Source organism: Hoplias malabaricus, chromosome X2 (genome assembly GCF_029633855.1).
Source record: "Hoplias malabaricus isolate fHopMal1 chromosome X2, fHopMal1.hap1, whole genome shotgun sequence".
Lineage (NCBI taxonomy): Eukaryota > Metazoa > Chordata > Actinopteri > Characiformes > Erythrinidae > Hoplias > Hoplias malabaricus.
This window is the reverse complement of record NC_089819.1, coordinates 46,214,795-46,230,097: the sequence shown is the minus strand read 5'-3', so window position 1 is coordinate 46,230,097 and position 15,303 is coordinate 46,214,795. Positions and strand designations below refer to the sequence as shown.

The window sequence follows — 15,303 nt, the reverse complement described above, 5'->3', positions numbered from 1 at the left end:
GTGCCTGGAGCTGTGTGACTGCGACACTACCTGCTGCGCCACCGTACCGCCTTTGGATGTGTAATTATTATCACTTAAAAAATGTACTTTTTAAAAATTAGTTTAAAAGAAAGCCCAATACTTATATTTAACATAAACATTTCTTTCAGGAAATGTGCTTCCATCACTAAAAGCTATTACCTTAAAATTTGCTATTGTGGCACTTTAGTTTCCATGTATGCCTATGATATGATACAATGGTAACATTTAATAATCAGAGTTCTAATGCTGTCTATAGAGACAGTATTCTAATGAAGGTAGGTTCTAAAGCATGTATAAACCAAGTGTATTCAAATTCAGCGTGTATCCTTGACTTCCTTATATTTCCCATGGTTTGTGTGTTAGCATGTTGAGAAACATGGTCAGAAGCTGTCTGCCTTATTTTCACCATTTCGCATGGTGCTGGCTGCTACATTTCACAAGACAAAGCCCCTTGGTGGAAATGACTTAAGTCATTGACTTGAGTCATAGATTACAAACTTGCTTAATTTTCATCATTCCCATTGTTTTTGTTTTTGATTGTGGATGGAGATCTTCTGGGAACCAATTGAAAATTATATTGTAACTAAAACAAACAAAAACATTTTTTTCTAATTTGCCCAGGAAAACGTTGGACTAGGACTTACTTAACCCCAGTTTCTGCATTAGTACATTGTGCATTTATGTTACAAACTATATTTCCAAAGAAGTTGGAATGCTGTAGAAAATATATTTATCCAACTTTTATCTGGAAAATAACAATATGAAATAATCTTGTTATTATCAACACCCTATCTTTAGTTAAAAAAGCTACATTTTGAGTGTTGAAACTGAATTTGTTGCAGGGAAACTTTGGGACAGGGTCAAATTTACCACTGTGTTGCGTTACCTCTCACTTTAACAACTCTCTGTAAATATTTGGGAACTTAGGAGACATAAAAAGAATTTCAAATTTTGATTTGTCTGACCACATCTTAAACGAGCTCAGGCCCAGAGGAAGTGGCAGCATTTCTGGATCCTGTTTATATATGGTCACTACAGAAACGTCTGTTTTTAATGCAGTGTCATAGGGCCAAATCATCACAGCAAGCCCACATTGAGTTGGGGCCTTATCCCTTGATCTTAGAGATTTCTCTAGGTTTTATAAAACGTTTACTATTATGTCCTGTAAATGATGAAATCCTGAAGTTCTTGAATCTTTTAAGGCAAGTAACATTATCATTATTCTTGGATTGTTGCATTTGGCAATGGATCACTGAAATTATATATATACATATATATATATATATATATATATATATATATATATATATATATATATATATATATAAAATCATTCACTTCAAAATGCATTTACATCTTGAAATGTTTCAATTCTGGAAATGAGGTTTGTATAAAAGAGCTGTAAGAAAGAAAGAAAGGATTAGGAAGAAGGAGAAATAGAACCACTGTGATATGAGAGGGTTAGGGACCAGTGGGTGAAAAATCTGTGAAGCTGTGTGAAATCAAGGATTTGTTTAAAACATTGTGGCCCATTAACTGGTGGGAACAGCTCCAGCATGGACTGCTTTGCCTCCTTAATTCGAAGCAGAGATAATTAAAAATATATTTCTCAATGACATCAGGCAGTGCTGGATCATATTTGGCCCTGAGCTCTCCTGAGGTCTCGTGACTCGTCTGTTTATTCATCTTGTTCAGAAATGGATGGGGTGGGATATGGTGGGGAGTGGGGGGACAGCTCTGGAAAATGTAATGCCATTGTAGCAGACAGTGGCCAGACAGGAAGGCCTGAAATCATTGTGGTAACAATCTGTTCAGGCTGCTCTTCATTGAGGATGGACACAATGGTAAAGAACTTAAGACAGGACAAGAACATATTCCGCTTGGTTTTCAGATCTGATAAAATGCAGATTTCTGTGTCCATCCTTCCACTGTGAGTAGAAAACGCAACACTGTGGATCAGCCAAGAAACTGTTACTGTGAAGAGGAATCAGAAAAAGCAAAGATCACAAACAAAAAGAAGCTGCTGCTGTTGTACTCAGAACAAAGAACTGACCATTGCAGAGTCCAGACCTCAATATTACTGAATGTGTTGGGATTATTTGGCTCATGAGACATAAAACATGCACCCGACTTCTCAAAACTGCTATTTATGAATACACAAATATATGAGTTCATACCTCAAAAATATGCCCCACCTCACACACACTCACACATGTCTGCATGATTCCAGTGTGATTTTGAACACGTTCACATGTGCTCACACACACATACACAAACACACACACATTTCTGTAATATGTGAACTACTAAATTTGTCCATTGTCAAGATTTAAACTCAATTTCAAACCAATTGATAAATGACACTGGTCACTACAGTGCAAGAATTCTCTCTCTCTCTCTCTCTCTCTCTCTCTCTCTCTCTCTCTCACACACACACACACACACACTCTCTCTCTCTCTCTCTCTCTCTCTCTCTCTCTCTCTTTTTTTTTATTGCCCTCCCTTGATGTTAAACAGGATGTCTCTATGGATACAGGCATAAACAGATGATAACAAGCCCTCAGCCCTTTAAAGTTCAATTGAGAAGAGAGTAACAGGACAGAGAGAGAGAGAGAGAGAGAGAGAGAGAGAGAGAGAGAAAGAGCAGGTGGTGCAGGAGACTGGAGCACTGTATATAGAAAGCTTTTCTGCCTGTGTGTGTTTGTGAGTGCATCTGTGTATGTGTATGTGTGTGGAGTAACCGTGCAGGAAGCAGCAGGGTGGCACAGGTAAGAGCTCCAAAACTGTTATTATTCCCATACACATGCACACACATACACATACACACAGCTTTCCAAACGCACACCTGCACATATAGCGCTGCAGCATAACTTCACATATTCCACAGAGGTCAGCTTGCTTTGCATGTCTCCAAAATACCCTGCGTTCTGTAAGTATGTAAAGCTTTAAACATAAGTGCTTTATTGCTATTATTTTTGCTAATATTCTGGCAGTACACTTATATTTGCGTTCTATAATGCAAAGTGCATGAGTAGATGATTTGTTGCAGAGACTGTGGCATGATTTGAATCAAGATTTATTGGTACATACCCAACCATAGTCGCCAAATAATGCAAACATATATGTCTTTAAACTAAATATTTCCTTTGACAGCCAGTATATATTCTTGCAAAACAATGCAATTTTAAATTTGACTAAATTAGAAGTCTTTAAATATATTAATATATTAATTGCACCCAGGATTAAGCTTTACCCAGGATTAAAGGGTAATTTGAGTAATTATATATTGGAAAACATAATGAAAAAAATAGTTAAAGACTTTTGTAAATGCATTATTTTTGCATAATCATATGGATCATGCTATTACAGTTTTATTGCATTGCAACCTACCATATAAAACACATTTAACTTAATAATGTAAACCGGTTCATTTATATTTCCAATCAAGACTTTTTCATTAAGAATGGGACATAGTATTATAAGTCCATACATACCAGGACAGATGGAGACCATATTTAGACACAATGCAGTATTGTTTCCAGAGAACTTCTTGCTGAGGAAAAATAATATGACTATGCTATCATAGCAAAGCAATGTTAACAAATCCAATCCTGTTGAATAAATACATCAAAAGAGCATCTGATATTACCCAAGAGCCACCAAATGCCAGAGGTGATGTCATGACTGTAGTGGGGAATAACAAATGTGGAGTGCTGAAGTAGATGGGGTTGTAATTAAGTGCAATTATACCTCCGCAATAGCTTGGCATAAAGCCAGCCCATTCACATCACACCACAATTGCCTAGTGCAGTGAGCTCATGTGGATAAATGACAGGGAGTTTATCTCTTTATCAGACAGCTTACATCAGTCTCATAAATTTTCAGATGGTCATCAAACTGCAAATTTAGACAAGTCAAGACATAAGAGTGAAATAACACATATCATAATAATGCAACAAATTAAAGTGTTGTTTTCCTTGTGCAAAGGTGTGTGTGTGTTTGTGTGCACGCGTGCATGTGTAGATAGGTGGGTCCCAGGTTTATGTAATGGTTTCTATGGATACTTCCTGAGGCTGGACAAGCAGTAGAGCCAGAGTGAAGGACTCTCTTAGGAAGTGGACAGTATGCGTATGTGTGAATGTGTGGTGTGTGTGTGTGTTTGGGGTGAGGTTCACACACAATGATGTCTTTATTCCACTGCTTGGCTGGGTTTAAGGAGGAACTGCTCCTTGAAAACACAAATGCACATGCGCACATACACACAAACACACACACACACATATCTCAAGCAATGGCCAATTATGTATTCAGAGGTTTAATATTGTCAAAAAATCATCCTCATCTGTACAAATAAAACATTACATGTGAAAACTGACAAATGCCCAGAATTTGAGAGGTCTCTCCCTTCCCCAAGATATTTACGCAAATATTAAAGTTAGAGAACTTCATTTAGTTTTTGTCAGATCTGATTATTCATTTTTTTAGAACAATTTCTGAGAAAACAAGTAGGAACGAGTGAGAAAAGCAAAAGAAAGTGAAACAGTTCCTCACCGAGAAAGAGAAAAAAAAATCCAGCTTCAGCTTTGCTTAATATGTGTTTTCAACTACAAACTGACCATCAGAATCCATACATCTGCATCACTGAATGTGTTTCATGGAAAAGGAGAAGCAGAATACAACAAACTTAACTTTGAAGGTGTTTACATCTAAAAAATAGAAGAAGAATGGAAGCTAAAATAGAGACAATGTATGTAAACAAAAGATTACATTTTGCTATTCATTTAGGCTTTTGTGTAGCTTTCACTTGCTGAGACACTTTTTTCATCACCATTTTGACTAGACATTACGTACATTAATTGGTTGTTGAAATTTTCGCAGTACGTCATATACATTGGTAAGCATTGCTGACCATGTGTGTTGAGGTGTTTGTGAGCTAGTGCTAAAAACAAACTACAGATGGTTTGGGAGGCTGAGAATTGAGGTCAGTCCAAGCCCACCCACCATCACTGTCCACTCATCAGCTCAGTGTGGAGCTCTCTTCAGCCAAACCTGTCATACATCTAAAAGTTTCCACACTCAAACACCTCATCACAGACCTATTTTTTTTCACAAAGATTTAAGATTTTATTTCAACACTATATATTCTCACTTTTGTTTCGACATATTTCACCTTTTACATCATTTTTAGTAACACTTTACAATAAAACGCTACTTAAGACAGTATAAAATTATAAGACAGTAGTAAGCATTACTAAACAATAAAGTAAAATGAAAATTATAATTAAATAATAAAAAAACAAAGTATATTTTAGGATTTCGATTGCGATGTTACCAAACTATTTAGTAAGGCTTATTACTGGCTTAAGTATCATGAATTATCTACCCTTATTTTAAAGTATTACTTATTTTTTTATTATTTAATTGAATTAATAAATTAATAAATATATAAAATAATATATTTTATTGTATTTTATTTTTTATATTGTGTGAATATTTCATGAAATTTATCCACAATCATATCTTCAAAACACTTTTTTTTTTATTCCTTCTCTTGAAAAGTTACAATTTAAGGATGTTTTTTGTCCAACATCAAGGATTTAAACCCAGGAGGCACCAAAAAAAAAAAAAAAAAACATTTTGGACTATTGGGCACAGCAGGTAGTGTCGCAGTCACACAGCTCCAGGGACCTGGAGATTGTGGTTTCGATTCCCGCTCCGGGTGGTGTGTTATCCCCGTATCCACGTGGGTTTCCTCCGGGTGCTCCGGTTTCCTCCCACAGTCCAAAAACACACGTTGGTAGGTGGATTGGCGACTCAAAAGTGTCCGTAGGTGTGAGTGTGTGAGTGAATGTGTGAGAGTGTGTGTTGCCCTGTGAAGGACTGGCGCCCCCTTCAGGGTGTATTCCTGCCTTGTGCCCAATGATTCCAGGTAGGCTCTGGACCCACCACGATCCTGAATTTGATAAGCGGTTACAGATAATGAATGAATGAATGAATTTTGGACTATTACAACAAAACCATGTAGTATTTTAATCTTAAAATTACAGCTTCAAAATCATTGTGAGCCCCTATTTTCATTACTTTGAGCTCAGCATTGCAGAAACTGCATTAAATAACTTTTGGAGGCTGGCAGGAAAACCACAGCCCGTCACTCACACTCCCCCCCGGATCCTAGGAGCAAAATATACCAAATCTTACCTAGTGTTGCTTTAAGCTATACCCAAAAATACTACAATCATGAATAAAAGGCTGGCTGACAAATGCATTAAAAACTACACCAACAGGATGCAAACATGAACGATATGGAACAAGCACTCTATGCCAGGCTGAGGAAAATTCACACAATGCATTGTGAAAAATTCCAGTTTCTGGTGCTGGTACTTTTTAATCTTGACTTTGCATCTCAAACAATGACTTAATCAAAAGCTGGACGTTGTATCAAAAACTAATAAATTATTAAGAAACTGAACTGTGAACCTAAATAGATTGTTGACTTATTTGAACTATAGTAACTCATTATTTTAACTCAGTATCTCAAAATCGTAAGAAAATAAGTCATTATTTTGATGTAGATAGGTCAATGTTTTGAGAAACTGAGTCAGTATTTTGAGAATGGGCTTCTATAAAACAGACAAATTAAACTAATCGCACACAGACCATAACAAGGAGTAGAAAGTGGCTTGAGGGGAGAGTGGGAGCAGCTGAGGACAATAATAGGAACAGGTTTTATTTATATAACACTTCTCAAAAGCTTACGGTTGCTTAATAGAGTGTCCAAGCCAGAACAGAATAAAAATCTACGGCCGAAATTATATATGTTATGCAACTATGAATGCAATCAAAATATTACTGATGATGTTGATGAAGTTCGTGTTGGAATCTGACGTTATTATAAATGACAAAAATTCACCACTCCACTTTTGTGTGATTTTGCAAACAAGGAATTAAAAGTGTATTTCAGTCCTTATTAAAGAATACTGTAAAAATGATACTTCCGTTCAACTTAAAAATAATTATTATACATATCTAACTTGAATAAACACATATGATAAAATAATGCAAATTATAACGTTAAATTAGATAAGGAAAAGCATTAATGTAGATCACCTACGCACCATGGATACCAAGCCAGAGGTCCTAGACCTCATCTATTCACACACACACACACACACACACATATGCACGATAAAGAAAGAGAACGCGAATGATAGAAAGGGAGATGGAGAGAGTGAGAGAAAATGAAAATGTGTGTGTGTGAGAGAAAGGCTCTTTCCTTTTATCTTATAATCTGTCAACTTTCTATAAAAATATTTGCTCCTTAATCTCTTCGGCAGTTATTACAGCGCTGTAGGATTGTAATGATTTTAATGCTGATTTTCACAGTTTTATAGTGACAGTGTGAAATGTTTAAAATTTAGTCTAAAGTTTATGATAATATAAATATTTGTTTGTTCATATAGTTCATAGTGAACAGCATCTGTATGTCCTTTCTTGGGCATAGAATAAAAACGGTGTAATTAAATCCTTAAGAAAACCTTAGTGTGAGTTTTGTTCTCATGTGAAGCTATGCATTAGAGAGAAATGTAGTTTCCCTGGGTGATTATTTGCCATACATTGCCTTGATGTAGTGAATGTAGAAACCCTTTAAAATTAGAAAATTCAGTTACTATACATGCATTCACTGTGGACACAGCTTGTATAATCTCCATGAAAAGTCTCTGGAACAGCTGCATTGTAAACCAAACTGTCAAATGTATCATCATCCAATGACAGGATAATATCTTGTGATGTTTAAAAATCCCTTCCAGTGAAATAAAGCTTGCTAAATGTAGTAACATTTCTTGAAGTTAAATTGGGAAATTTAGCTTTTCTTTACAAACCTTTGCTCTTCTGCTTGTTGGAAGCGTCTGTAAGATCATAACACCATGAGGTGGTGGCGTGTTCAGACAGAGCAGTGCTGCCACTAGAACTTCAATGTCATGAGAGTGTTAAGAATCATTTATCGTCCAAATAATATTGACCTGTAAAAAATGAGGCTAACATAGTGTAAGAAACAAATGGACTTATGGCTACAGTTAATGCATCTTTAACATTCATGGACCCTTTATAAAAACTGTGATATGATAGGGGTTAAATAATTTAAACCTTACATGTGACCATACTTCAGTTCATATGAATTTATTAGGCATATGCTTTCATTCCTCTTGTTTCTTTGCAGTACAGTAAAGATGGCGGAGAGCACTGATCTGGATGAGCTGCTGAGTACATTTAAGAGGTTTGCTGTCCATGGCGACACCAAAGCCACGGGAAAAGAGATGAACGGTAAAAACTGGGCCAAACTCTGTAAAGACTGCAAAGTCACTGATGGCAAAAACATCACAAGCACCGATGTGGACATTGTCTTCACTAAAGTCAAGTGAGTTCCTCATAATTTATATCTGCTATCTCATATATTAGGGAACTTGCTTTAACAGGATATAAGAAAATAGCTAGTGAACTTTGAAAAAATAATTCACAAGCTACAATACATGTTTAAAATGTGTAGACATTCTTTATCATTAGGACACTCATCTATGTTAAGGTACTCTTTCAAAATCATTACGAAAAAGCATGAAATTATATGGTATGCTATGGAGAAGCTACATAAGAAAATAAGGTCACCATGACCAATGCCTAGAATTGGCTAGAAGGGTATAACATGCTCCCCGGCACCAGACTTTAAAGCACCTGCTAACACATTTCGTATTAGAAGAAATGGTGGATGAGCAGGTGTCCACAAATTTTGTGCAGCATGAACCTAGCAGTTACCAAGCTTACTCATTTAAAAGAAAACATAACCAAAAACTATCCATAAGTGAAACTATTTTCTGATGTATATTGGAATTTAGAGGGAAGTCATCTCGTGTCATCACTTATGAGGAGTTCCAGAAAGCTCTGGAAGATCTGGCTCCAAAGAAGTTCAAAGGCCTTAGCAAGGATGAAGCTCTACAGTCCATCCATGAGCTGATCAAGGGCAAAGAGCCTGCTAACGTTGGCGTTACGGTAAGATGATAAATAAAGAATTGAACTTTTTAGTATCATATTTACATATTTAAATTATGCCGGATATATAAGCAGGGGTTTTGCTTTGTATAACATGTAGACATGGCCCTTTAAATCATTTGAAAATAAGTGCACATACCCCATAAGCATAAATCCTGAAAAACTTGGTGTGTAAAGACAAGTCTGATGAAAGATGGTGCAGAGTAGGATTTGCTGAAGGAACTGAGGCCAAGCCTCCACAGAGGATCAGAGGGATTATAGTTTTCTACTACTCTGCTCTCTCTTCCAGCTACTTACCACTGGAGCCACAGGAACCTCACATGACATCATGTATATCATTTACAGCTGAGACTTGACCTGCTGCAAGTTATTGTTGTTACTGAAATGTGAAGATGATTTCACCTCAGTGAACAGGCAGGGGTCCAAGTGAGACAAATTGCAATAATCCCATATATGAGTGGTCATTAAATGTAATTAATACATCCTATTTAAGACACAATAAGGAAGTGTGTATATATATTGCAGCAATATTAATTCCACCTGCTGATCTAAAAGTTAGTCCACCATAAAAAGCCATAAAATGAAAAAATTAGAAAGGTCAGGTACTGATGATATAAATTAGATTCTGGATGAAAAGCAGCACTTCAATATACAGCAGACGGACTACAAAGAGCTCCATCACTCTGGAGAATGCAGTGCCAAATGCTGAACAATATTTGATATAATGATAACAATAACAATACCAATATTTTACTCCTCTAACCAATGCTTGCTATTGCTAATAACATGAGATGTCTACAATGATCAAATAGTTCTGCTACGACTATTTGATACATCCTCTAATTTTCATAATAATATCTGCCACTGGAGGGCAGTAGGGCGTTGAATGACGTAGTTGTTACAACTGTGTGTACAAAGTGATGAGGAGTGATGAATGAGTGGACTATGTCACTTGTATTATCATGTAGCTTAAACACAGTTCAAGAAGAGTTCGTTTCAATGTAATGTTCTCTTAGCCTAGTTTTGGCATTTACTTCACACACCTGGACTTGCTCAGGCAGGCTGCATAGCACAACACATGCTGCTAGCCAAGACTGATTTCACACAGGCAGCTAAAAGAATGCCGCTGAACTACTGAACAAATTTAGGCCTCAGTGTGCTTATGTTTTTTTATTCTTTAACATTCATGGCCTCTGCCAATCCCTTGACATGTTATACTTGGCTTCCTGATGCTGTTCAAAATGGTAATTCAGGGACAATTTTCCCCTAACCTACATTCATTCATTATCGGTAACCGCTTATCCAGTTCTGGGTCGCGGTGGGTCCAGAGCCTACCTGGAATCATTGGGTGCAAGGCAGGAATACACCCTGGAGGGGGCGCCAGTCCTTCACAGGGCGACACACACATTCATACCTACGGACACGTTTGAGTCACCAATCCACCTAGCAACATGTGTTTTTTGACTGTGGGAGGAAACCGGAGCACCCAGAGGAAACCCATGCGGACACAGGGAGAACATACCAAGCTCCTCACAGACAGTCACCCGGAGCGGGACTCAAACACACAACCTCCAGGTCCCTGAAGCTGTGTGATGCGACACTACCTGCTGCGCCACCGTACCGCCCTACAAATTGGCCAGTGTACCAATAATTAAGTACATAATGTGGCCAAATATTTGTATACATCTGCTCATACAAAACGTATTCTGACACTGAGGCAGGTCATTGGTCTCCCTTTGCTGCACTAATAGGTTCTGCTCTTTGAAGACTTTACACTAAATGTGAGTTGATGATGAGAATGACTTAAGGCAGGGGTGCCCAACTCCAGTCCTGGAGGGCCGGTATCCAGCAAATTTTGGTTATGCCTCTGCTCACACACACCTGAGTCAACTCATCTGTTAATTGCCAGGTTTAAGGGGTGTGTTTTAGCAGAGCAATCACCAAACTTTGCTGGATACCGGCCCTCCAGGACTGGAGTTGGGCACCCCTGACATAAGGGAAACCTTTGTACTCATATTTTTAAGGTAAACCATCATTTTAAGGTTTTGTATATTCTGATTGCTTTCTAGAAAGTGGCAAAGACTGCGGCGGTGGACAGACTGACAGACACTTCCAAGTACACGGGCTCTCACAAAGAGCGCTTCGATGAGAGTGGCAAAGGCAAAGGCAAGAGTGGACGAGAGGAGATTGTGGAGAACACTGGCTACGTATCGGCCTACAAGAATGCAGGAACTTATGATGAGAAGACCAAAGCCAAGTAAAGGCCAGTGGCGCCTGAAAGGAATGTAGAACTCCGTTCCCATCAGCACTTAGACCTGGACCAAAGCCCAACATGAACTGTGGCCCTTAAAGCACGGTGGAAGCCTGTGAATGGCAGGAAATTATGCAAAGGATTGTCTCTGAGGACACAGGACGCAGTTAAACAGATGGGTTGATGATCAAGTAGATGTTTCTGCAGGCAATCAAGTTTCAAATTTTAACATTAACTTTAACCATGCAATGTTAATCTTTCATATAAGTACCAGAACAAAACTTATTTTTTAAATCTAATTGGTCCCTAAACATGGTGTGAAAGAAATCGACAGAAATGGTCCAATTTGGTTGTAATTCACTTTTTGAATATTACTTCTGTTATAATTTTGAAGTTTATTTCCTTGTTATGAAAAACAATGTAATTGTTATATTGTTTTTGTAAGACCATCATTGATCATAGTCAAGCCTGTGTTTCTTACATTGTGGTACCACACCTTCAGTTTCCATTGTGTTGATGTCAACAAAGTGAGCAGAGTACACATTACTCTGTTAAAATGATCATACGCTAATTATAACAGTGTACACTGCTGCGAGGTATCTGCTTTAAATGCAAAGACCTAAATTAGCTCATGAGCTCATCAGCTTTTCTTCAATCTTTCACAGCCTTATATGGTCAATAAAACACAGGTCACAGTAATAAATCCAACAGACAAAGAAAAAAGGATAAACTGTTTTAGAGTAGGCCTCTTTGCTGATGCACTAGAAAACTGCATCTATGCTGAACCGTATTATTGCTGTTGCAATAGAAGACAATAAAAATGATCTAAAATCCTAAAGTTGTTCAATAATATGTCATTATATTAAAGCATATTAAAGTTAAATTACCAACATTGTGATGTCACTAAATTGTGGAAGGTTTCTCCATGTTTTTAGTCAAATTAAATAATGTAGTCTGTAATTTTTACAGTTTAAATATGTATACTTTGTATATTCCATACAATCTATATATGGGAAATTAGCTGAAAATAAATTAGTTTCTTATATCTAAAATATTTTCTTATATCCCTCTATGTACGATGTTACAAAATGTACGATGTCATTTAAATATGGCGTTGCTGCCCAAAGAAAAACACGAACAATACCTTTTTGTCAATACTTATTTACAGGGGGTCCTCGACTTACGGCGTTGATCCGTTCCTACGTCGCGTCGTAAACCGATTTTCGGTGTAAGTCGGAACATGCGTACATACTGTACGTAAATAACATACTATAAGCACTTATCCTATCCTAACACCTATCCTCCTCGGTCCCGAGCCGCGTAACCGTGTATTCTTCCGCCGCGCACACCACACACGAAGTTCCCGTTACAACGTTTACGATGCAAAACCACTTGAATCGAAACAAGGCCTTATACAGTAAATGGGAGATGTGTCGTAACTACGAAACATCGTAACTCCGGACTGACGTAACCCGAGGACCTCCTGTATATCCTTTGAAAACAGCAGTTTTTCTTCACATTGTGTGGAAATGACTTTGAAAAAAATCTTTTTACATTGATTCTATTGAAAGTTAAGAAAGTGTTTTCCTTCTCCTGCAGGTTAATATATTGGAGATACATGTTTTTCTTTAGACAGCAATGATATATTCAACTATTCAATGTACAGCAGTTTAGCCCAAACCATAAAAGGCGAAATGCTTTCTGACTGAAGGACAATAAAATGCAGTCAATAAGAACAGAGCCCCCGTATGAATTTTAAAGGTAGAGTTACTAAAACATAATCATCATTCAATCATCATTATAAAAAAATAAATAATGTCTGTTATAAAAATCCTGTCCAATGTAAAAATAATAATAATAATAAATTATAATACTACAAGGCAACTATGGGAGATCAGTCCTTTAAGAATATTTACGGCTTTTGCTTTAGCGTCTTGGAGCTTGCTATGTCTTGTTATGGCATCTGCAATAACTTTGGCCGTCAGTACAAAATATGATCTAATTAGAAATGTGCCAAACTGTCTGAGAAAACCTGTACTGGCAATAACACGGAAGTGTACATTTTTATATTAAAGCAGGACAAATGCACAGATGAGAACAACCTATGTTTAAACCAAATGACAAAGATCTATATACATTGTTTTCACAGACAGCAAGCCAATGTGTGTATAAAGAAAAGTCTACTATTGAAAAGTAAACTATTGAAAATAGCATGTTGTTCTCTGTTTGGTACAAATGGTAAAGCACACTGGCATATTTGCATTTTTTAGTCTGTGCTCCAATAAGTGCTTCTGAACTCTAAATGTGTTGTGCGTATGTTGACAATTTTTCTTTGGCAGAATATGAATCTCTATTTCTTACCTGTTTTTCTTATTTACTTTTGATGAACATGTTTATTGTCTTTATATTACCCAGAAGACTTGTCTTCAGAATATTCAAAGCATGGTTTAGTTTCTACTGTTTCTGTCATTGTCTGTTGTCCGTTGTGCTGCAAAAACTGGAAAATGAGTGCATTTACAGTAGATGGATTTGCATAAAATTTCTAAAATATCACATTTTCAGCTGTTCTTTTATTCTTGCATGGCTTCTCTCGTTAAAGAAGGCAGCTAGTGAGGGAATTATATTGACATATTGACTACATTGTGAAATGAATAATGAATTCTGAATCTGAATTAATAATAAAATCTGAATCATATTTTTCCTTTCTTTCTGAAAGACTAAGACATCACATATGGGGAAAAAGTAGAAATATTTGCTCATATTAAAACATGTAGTTAAATAAAAAAATATATATATATATATATACAACATATACTTATTTGTTTTTTTAAATTTGAGTATATCAATGTACATCATATTTTTAAATTAACACATTTTTATTTGGACGCCAGCTATTTTTGCATTATGTATTTGTACTGCAGGCCATTGAATACTATCTCCCTTTTTTTAAAACCCCTATTTATTCACCACCCAGCACTAATATTTCACACTTTATATTCACATTAAAGATAAATCATCAGAAGGGAAATATTTAAACCAGGATATTTCACTTTTAAACCAGGATGTGCCACAGATTATTGCAGCTTATTGAAAGATGCAATAGAATACAAAAGGCTATATTTTTCTTTTTGTCTAGAATGTCCCTATAATATCTACTGTCAGCACATTCATATGTCAATGGCTACATTTTTATTCATCAAAACACTTCGAAAAGGCAGTATTAAAAGGAATCTGGCCCTTGCAGAAATGTTTTCAATCATAAAACTACATAGTCACAAAGTATTTTCACGGTGCTGATTCTTTGTTAATCCAGAGAAAATAAATGAGCCAATAAAACTGTCCTAAGCCCCCACCCCACCCCACTGACCTACCTCATCTCTGTGTCATTAAGATAGACCTATCTTCTGCTGAACTGGTCTCTACAGTGGACAGAGCTCTGTGTGTGTCCTGCCCCATCCTTCCCTGAGAAGAACAGGATGCCGACACGGGTCCCTGTTGCCATGGCAGCAGGGCTGTACACAAAATAACAGCGGCACCTGGCTCAGGCACTTCTCGCCCGCCTCTCTCCCTCTCTGTTTGTAACCAAACACACCAGTTCATGGCAACGTTTGTTTGGGACATCTCCTTGGAAGCCTCTAATCAAAACCATATCTCGCCCAGGCCCAGCGATCCGCTGTAACCCAGCCTTTGTTGCCTGCCATCACGGTTTGACAAATGGCAGCCCGCAGGAAGGAGCGTTCACATATTTCTTCTCAGGCCAACTCTGTGGCTGCTGCTGCTTGCAATAAAGTGGTTGATGAATTGCCTGTTAACTCACTTTGCTGTTGACATTTCTTGCCACACATGTGGACTGGAGTCACATTAGCATCAGTGAAATAGTTGTCTCCGCTCCATTGGTCACTAGATCCATTCCTGCAGGAAGGTAAAAATGTGAGAGATGCATCAGCTGATTCACAAGACACCAGTGAAATTAATCTGTTAGAGACAGG

The 15,303-nt window shown here is 37.1% G+C and overlaps 1 protein-coding gene across 2 annotated transcripts; it reads left to right on the top strand.

Moving 5' to 3' along the window:
• The first annotated feature begins 2,634 nt into the window (after positions 1–2,634).
• LOC136676932 (tubulin polymerization-promoting protein family member 3-like) lies at positions 2,635–13,436 on the top strand. Of its 2 annotated transcripts, none has more exons than XM_066654237.1 (4): positions 2,635–2,789; positions 8,245–8,437; positions 8,910–9,063; positions 11,133–13,436. In XM_066654237.1, the coding sequence occupies exons 2-4, from the start codon at positions 8,250–8,252 to the stop codon at positions 11,322–11,324; spliced, it is 534 nt and encodes a 177-aa protein (XP_066510334.1). In that variant the 5' UTR covers positions 2,635–2,789; positions 8,245–8,249; the 3' UTR covers positions 11,325–13,436. The 2 variants fall into 2 exon arrangements, with proteins under 2 accessions (XP_066510334.1, XP_066510333.1); XM_066654236.1 differs by having other exon boundaries at positions 8,240–8,437.
• The last annotated feature ends 1,867 nt before the right edge of the window (positions 13,437–15,303 follow it).

Coding starts and splice junctions, on each gene's coding strand:
- LOC136676932 (XM_066654237.1), top strand. CDS start 8,250: ATGGCGGAGAGCACTGATCTGGATGAGCTGCTGAGTACATTTAAGAGG. Junction 8,438..8,909: donor ATTGTCTTCACTAAAGTCAA/GTGAGTTCCTCA, acceptor ATTGGAATTTAG/AGGGAAGTCATCTCGTGTCA. Junction 9,064..11,132: donor CTGCTAACGTTGGCGTTACG/GTAAGATGATAA, acceptor ATTGCTTTCTAG/AAAGTGGCAAAGACTGCGGC.